Below are 7,593 nucleotides of genomic sequence, written 5' to 3' on the forward strand. Positions count from 1 at the left end.
TAAGGGCAGGCCCATGCCCAGTAGTAGATGGCCAACACAAAATCAACTCAATGACATTGGGGGGATTTTTTTAACCTTTGTTAGGGTTTCTATTGCTTTGACAAAACATCATGACCAAAAGGGAAGTTGAGGAGGAAAGGGTTCATTTGGCCTATACTTCAGCATTGCTGTTCATCGCTGGAGGAAATCAGGACAGGAACTCAAGCAGGGCAGGATCCCAGAGGCAAGAGCTGACACAGAGGCCACGGAGGGGAGCTGCTTACTGGCTTGCTTCTCTTGGCTTCCTCAGCCCACCTTCTTATAGAACCCAGAACCAGCAGCCCAGGATGACACCCCTCCCCCTTTGATCACTAATTGAGAAAACATCTCACAGCTGGATCTCATCAAGGCATTTCCTCAACTGAGGCTCCTTCCTCTGATGACTCTAACTTCTGTCAAGTTGACACACAAAACCAGCCAGTGCGACATCACAGGTCTCTTAGTTACATATTACGGTTTCCAATTTTGTGTTTTAGTGCGATTTCTGTGTGTGTGATAGGTGTCTCTACATTTATATGTGTTTCTTGTGCTTTTTTTTAGTTCTTTTTTTCCCGTTTCTTTGTTTTGTCTGATTTTATTTTATTATTTTTATATTACACATTTATTTATTTTTAGATGCCTGTTTTCTAATGAGAGAAAGAAAGGATGTGGACTTGGGAGGGTGGGGAGATGGGGAGAGCCTGGGAGGAGTTGAGAGAAGGGAAACTGTCATTAGAATATATCGTATAAAAATCTATTTTCAATAAAAGAAAAGAAAAAAGTTTGTTATTTACATAAGAATATATGTTCATCCCGTGAAAGTCCATGTATGGTCCACTGGGACCATTTTGCTTTTGTTCACTGTCAGACTCCCAGGTCCAAGCACAGAACCTGACACAGACAGACACACAGTCGACATCTTTGGAGAAATGCTGAACAAATGAACTGCTGGTGAACATCAGGCCAGGTCTAAATCCACAGTCCTCACTGGATGTCCCTGGATTCTTCCCTGCTTTAGGCCATGCTCAAGACACTGAGCATTTCTCCCCATTAGATCAGGCAGGGTGTTGCATATCTAGGCATCTTTCTTCCTTCCCCGGAATATCTAACCTGTGCCTTGACCTTTATAGATGCTTGAAAGTGTTGGGGGGAGGTAGGGATCTGGTCTAGCACTTTCTGTGAAGTACAGGCCGGCCTTGAATTCACAGAAACACTGTGCCTGAGCCTTGTGAGTGCGGGGATTAAGGATTTGAACCAACATGCTGGAGTCTCTCTACAAAGCTTTTTTGTTTGTTTGTTTGTTTGATTGTTTGTTTGTTTGGGTTTCGGTTTTTTGTTTTGTTTTGTTTTTCAAGATGGGGTATCTCTGTGTAGCCCTAGTCATCCTAGAACTTGTTTTGTAGACCAGGCTGGCCTCAAACTCAGAAAGCCGCCTGCTTCTGCCTCCCAAGTGCTGGGATTAAAGGTGTGCAACACCACTGCCTGGCTATAACACATTTTTTAATAGAGGTGCCAAAGGAAGGCCGTCACTGCTGGTATATCTTACCATTTCCTGCACCCATGTGGTTAAATAATGTCTTCACATTCCTGGAGCAGCAGGATAGGGTTGGAGGGAAAGAAATCAAAAGGAGGCTGAGATAAGGACTAGATGAAGGAAGAGTTCATGTGAAAGGGGAAACATGACAAAGGAGAGGGAAAGGAAGCAGTAAGAGATAGCATTGTAAGCTTCTGATCAACGAAACCTTATTGATTGGAAGTGCTAGCTTTACAAATATTTTATGAATGAAAATGCCATCATGAAACACAGTACTTTATATACTAACAAAAAAAAAAGCTGATTTTTTTTTTTTTGAAAGAGAAAAAGAATTTCAGAGGAGAAACTCATACTTAAAAAAAAAATAGTGGCCGGGCGGTGGTGGCGCACGCCTTTAATCCCAGCACTCGGGAGGCAGAGCCAAGCAGATCTCTGTGAGTTCGAGGCCAGCCTGGGCTACCAAGTGAGTCCCAGGAAAGGAGCAAAGCTACACAGAGAAACCCTGTCTCGAAAAACAAAAACAAAAAATAGTGAAAAAGAAATCCCTCCACTATAACTGCACTTGGTGACTTCTACTATCTCAGCTTCTTAATAAAAGTTACTGGGTACAATAGTAAGTTTGTCTTTATACAGTGATCAGACCCCTGGAGTCTTAAGCAAGTGCTCTCTTTACCACGGAGCAACCTTCCCAACCTAAGTGTTCGATCCAATGCATCGTCACATTTTAAGTCCTGAGCCCTAAAGCACACCTGGAGGAATCAGAAAGGACAGTGATGGAGTCCCTAATACACAAATGGCCCTACAATGACCAATCTATCTAGCTGGTACCAAAGAAGGATGTGTCAGTAAACCCAAGAGTCTCAAAGCCTACAATCAACCCAGAACCCTCCCACTCTTTGGAGCCAAGTATGTCTTTTAGTCAGCTGCTCTCAGAATGTGCCTGAAGGATTTTTTTTCTCTCTCCTGAATGGCTCTGCTACTTTTTATCAATTCTTTTCCCACCCCATCTGACACAAAGCAGAAGTGAATTTCTAATCGATGTACCAATATTCAGCTGAGGTGGCGAGCAAAGGAAGCCAGAGCTTCTTAAAAGAACAGAGCGCTCCACTGACAGTCTGGGAAACATGCGCCTCTTCTACAATGAAAAGGATTCATTTGATTGGTGGGAAGGAAGGGGTTAAATGGCATTCATTTCCTGTAAATAGTTTGCAGGGAGTGAACCATTCAAAGCTTCTTTCCCCACGAACTCAACCGATGCCTTTGGGGCATGTGAGCTATTAAAGGGAAGACAAGCTTGTGGTGTAAAGTGAATGGCTGAACATGGATCAGAAAGGTGGGCTCCATCGCCCACTCTGCAAAATCAATGTGAACCAGAGAAATCAAATTACTACTCTGGACCTCAGTTTCCTAAACTCCACTAATTTCTGAGGATACTTCCAATCTTTATTTTTCAAGAGGTAAATTTGAGGGGCTAAAGCTCTCCTTAATTCTGTGGTTTATCCTACTGTGCTCCAGCATTAACATGTCTTCTTAGGTTAGGCGTGTGAGTGATCGAGGACTCTGCTTCCAGGGAATCTACTGCTCATAACTTGATTTGTGGTCTTGGAGTCTGCCCTTCTATAACATCTCCCTATTGACCTTAGTCTAGGCACTAGAAACATTCAAACAAGAGCCTTACCAGGTCACATGACAGATGTTTAACTATTTAAAGACACCAACCTGGTTTCCACCGTCTAAGCTAAGCTCTTCTTCCTTGTATTCTATGTAAATAATTTCTGGGCATTCTGACATCTTTTATCCCTATGCTGCCCGCTCCTTGGTTGATCAATACCAGTCTTAAAATACAGTCCTCAGATCTAAACTTGTATCCTCGCTGTGATCTCAGCAGACAGCCTGAAGAGTATCCAGAAAAACTCTTAGAGGAAAACCGCAACTCAGGCTCCTTCCCTGTGGTAAGCTACAACTGTAGGAACCCTATCATAATAAAGATGATGGAATCAAGATGTAAACTGACAAGCCTGGAGAGCGATGAACTATAAACTCTGAACCACAGTCACTGCTCTTGTCTCCCAAACTAGCCCAGTGCTCCTGATAATCAAGGAAAATACCATACTTGATACTTATCACTAGAGATGTTGACCATATAAAGAGCTTTAAGTGGTAAGTATAGAATCAGTACCTATGGAACGGAAACTTTAGACCATTTTTATCATGCTTTTCCAGCTATTGGGGAGGGAGGCAACAATAACAGCCAGCACACTGTAAGTGGAGTTTTCCTGTCCAGACTACCTGCTCCCAAACAACCAACATAGAGGCTTAATATGATTTATAAATGCTCGGCTGATAGCTCAGGCTTGTTAGCTAACTCCTACACTTAAATGAACCCATAATTCTTATCTATGTTTAGCCACGTGGCTTGGTACCTTTTCTCAGTATGGCATTCTCATCTTGCTTCTCTGCATTTGCTGGTGACTCTCTGACTCCGCCCTTCCTCTTCCCAGAATTCTCCTAGTCTGGCTCTTGTGCTCATTCTCTTCCTGCCCAGCTATTGGCCAATCAGCTTTTTATTAGCCAATGAGAGTAATATATATTCATAACGTACAAACAAGATTATTCTACAGCAGCACACGCAATAGTAACAGCACCTGCAGTGGAATGTAGCGTTCAGGAACTTACACACACACACACACACACACACACACACACACACACACACACACACACCCAAGCAAGAGGTTCTAAAGATACCATAGAATACAGTAACACCACATGCCATCTGACCAACTCAAACACGTGTGAAATGAAAGGACAACCGAAATACTCGGGAACATTCCACTCTTATATAAAACGTGCTCACAGACCTGGCCTGAGCATAGTACGTTGTACCACATCAAAACCCAAGAGCCAATCTCCCTCTGGCACAACACACCTTCTTACTAAACCAACATCTACATTCAAGAATAAAAATTCACTAGTATTAGGCTAGCCTCAGTCTAAAAATGTGATATCATTTTCTCGGGTTCCAAAATTTTCTTTCGTACGAATAAAATAAATGAAGACATAAGGCCAAGTGAAGGAAAATAGCAGAACCCAGCGTGAGCATTTATCTCAAACAGCGTTTTATGTGATGAACAGTTGGATTTGCAAAGAAAAAGTCCTTTTTCACAAAGGAAATTCCCGGGGTTTGCTCAGTAATTTTAAATTTCCATAATGGAAACTCATTTTGAATGTTAAGTTAGGCAGGAAAAAAAAAACACCCTATTTTTAACTGTGGTTATGAAATATGTTACAAAGTAATAGAAGTATTAGGCTGGCTAATAAGTACTTCAAAACCCAGGCGAACAAGTCTTCCTTGAGAAGACAATGAAAAAAAAAAAAAAGAATGAAATAACTTAAACCCAAGACAGCTGCATGGCACATACACTAACTCACTGCAATACAGCACTCTTCTGGCATTATTATTCTATATTCCTGGAAAGCAAATCAATTACAGTTGTCCAAACTACCAGAAGAGCTCGAAAGTCTATCCTTTCCTTTCCTCCATAAATGGCGTTGTGATTACAAATAATGAATTATGTGGAAGGGCTTCATTGCAGGAGAAAATCATGCGATATAAATTTCAAATTCCCACAGCGTAGCCTTCTCTTCTAACCGCCCCACTAATACAATAGACACCACAAGCTGCCAAAAAAAGAATCCGTTAGCAGGTTTAAAAAAAAAAATGTTAAATACAACAGGGCAGATTTGTAAGGGTGAAAAACTCAGCCAGCAATTACCTCGGAAGCGATAGGGATATTTTTGCCACATTAGCGTAAGAGATCCCATTTCCCCCACTGAACACCTCTTAGCACATCCTGAACGAGCGGGTTAGCAAATCCCAATAATCCCATATTTCAAGAGGTAGCACAGCAGGTAAAAACTAAAGGGACTCGCAAAATAAACATTTACAAGACTGAACCATTCTTGAACTCTTATTAAAGCCAAAAGAACAATTCTTGGTGCATTTCAACTCTCTCTCTCTCTCTCTCTCTCTCTCTCTCTCTCTCACACACACACACACACACACACACACACACACACACACACACACACACACACACACACGGAATGGGCGACTGACTTCCGATGATCTGATAATATGCGATGTGTCCAGTAGCCCAACAGCTTTTGTTTTATTTTTATTTTTTTTTTTAATTGCATCCTCCAACCACAAGAGATCATAGAGGCGAAGCCTATTTGACTTTATACACACACACCAAGTTGGTCACCGCGGGCCATATAACTTCCAAGGAGCTGGTGGGTAAAGAGATGGGTTTTTTTCTGGGGGTGGGGTGGGAGGTAATACCGCTGTGCACGCCTCCCTCTACAGGATGAATTTCCCCAGGAAGAAGCCAATGAAGACTGCTCCAATCACCAGCAGAACAACAGGAAGAGGCGCGGTGCGACTTGGCTTCAAGGACGTGGAGGAGTCGAGCCTGGGCTTGTTGAGAGGCGCTGGCTTTCTGAGTCTCAAGCCGTCATCCTGTTTGTCACTCTCTCTCGGCATTTCAAACACACACCTCAGTTTCGAATCCATCAGTTCACCGGGGTCCGCCTTCTTCCACACGGCCTGCAGATTCGAAGTGTCCGGGGGAGCGAACACTGTCTGCACCATGAACTTGTGCTTGGCCTCCCGGCTGGGGTCGTAGCTGAAGGGCTGCAGCATGGCGGCGACAGTCACGGTGCAGCCCGGCTCGACCACGCCGCTGCTGGGACGCACGCAGTAGCGGCGAGGGCTGGTGCTCTTCACCTTGAAGCACACTTTCCTCGCCGTCGGGTTGCGCAGTTTAAGATGCGTGGTGACTACGGTGGTGAAGGGGCCTCGGAACTTGAGCTCTGTTGGCGGGTCGAGGACCAGGATCTGCTGGGGCTTCGTGGGGGCGCGGGAGGCGGACGCCATGGGGATGGGAGCGGGCGGTGTGGGCGGTTCGCGACCCCAGGTCTCCACCGTCACAACCGCCTTGGCCACGCCCGTCCCCATCCTGGGCATCCCCGGTCCCTGGATTTTACATGGCTGGGTGGGGAATGTGTGATGATAGGAGATTTGTTAAAACCATGCTTCGGAGATAATCATAGGTTATTGACCTGGAACAGCCAAAGAACTGTAACGTAACATCCCTTAAAATAGTTATCTACCTTGCCAGGCGGTGGTGGCACACGCCTCTAATCCCAGCACTAGGGAGGCAGAGGCAGGCCGATCTCTGTGAGTTCGAGGCCAGTCTGGTCTACAGAGCGAGTTCCAGAACAGGCTCCAAAACTACACAGAGAAACCCTGTCTCGAAAAACCAAAAAAAGTTTAAGCTGAGCCCAACACCTTGGCCAAAGGAGGGCCCGTGTGTATTAAACATGGGGTAAGTGAAGCGCATCTGAAATCTACTTTCCCACCCTCCCCAAGTCTACACACAGTGATGATAATGCCCTTTCTAAAAATTTTTCCTGAACATTTAAAAAAAAATGTGGGAAAATACACACTGCATTAAAAAATTAACAATCCTCACCATTTTTAGGTGTATGATTTAGTGGCGATAAGTAAATTTACCCTCCTTTCCATTATTGTAGGGGCACCTTCACCCTAGACCCCTGTACTAGTTAGATTTTGTCAACAACTTGACATAACCTAGAGTCAGCTGGGAAGAGCCTCAAAGGATTGGCCTGTGATTCCAACTGTGAGAGGACCCATCCCCCAGGCCTGTGAGCCTGGGCTGTATAAGAAATCTAGCTAAGGGTGGGGAGGGGCAGTATTCATCCAATGCCACCTTCCCAGAGTTCCTGTCCCCACTTTCCTTTATAATGGACACAAGACCTGGAAGTGTAAGCTAAAATAAATCCTGTCTCCCCTAAATGGCTTCTGGTCATGGTGTTTATTCCAGCAACAGAAAGAATCCAGTCTAAAGAGAAGCCTAAGGGCAGTATTAATTTTCTTAGAAGTTTATATACATCTTCCACTTGGCGCACGCCTTTAATCCCAGCACTCGGGAGGCAGAGCCAGGCGGATCTCTGTG

At 44.3% G+C, this 7,593-nt stretch overlaps 1 protein-coding gene across 1 annotated transcript; it reads right to left on the bottom strand.

Moving 5' to 3' along the window:
* Window positions 1-5,793: 5,793 nt before the first annotated feature.
* Window positions 5,794-6,491, bottom strand: LOC128112440 (vesicle-associated membrane protein-associated protein A-like). The gene has a single exon (XM_052741450.1). It carries the CDS (start codon window positions 6,489-6,491, stop codon window positions 5,916-5,918), a length of 576 nt encoding a protein of 191 aa, XP_052597410.1. The 3' UTR covers window positions 5,794-5,915.
* Window positions 6,492-7,593: the final 1,102 nt, after the last annotated feature.

Source organism: Peromyscus californicus, unplaced genomic scaffold (assembly GCF_007827085.1).
Source record: "Peromyscus californicus insignis strain IS unplaced genomic scaffold, ASM782708v3 Scaffold_17__1_contigs__length_78620276, whole genome shotgun sequence".
Classification (NCBI taxonomy): domain Eukaryota; kingdom Metazoa; phylum Chordata; class Mammalia; order Rodentia; family Cricetidae; genus Peromyscus; species Peromyscus californicus.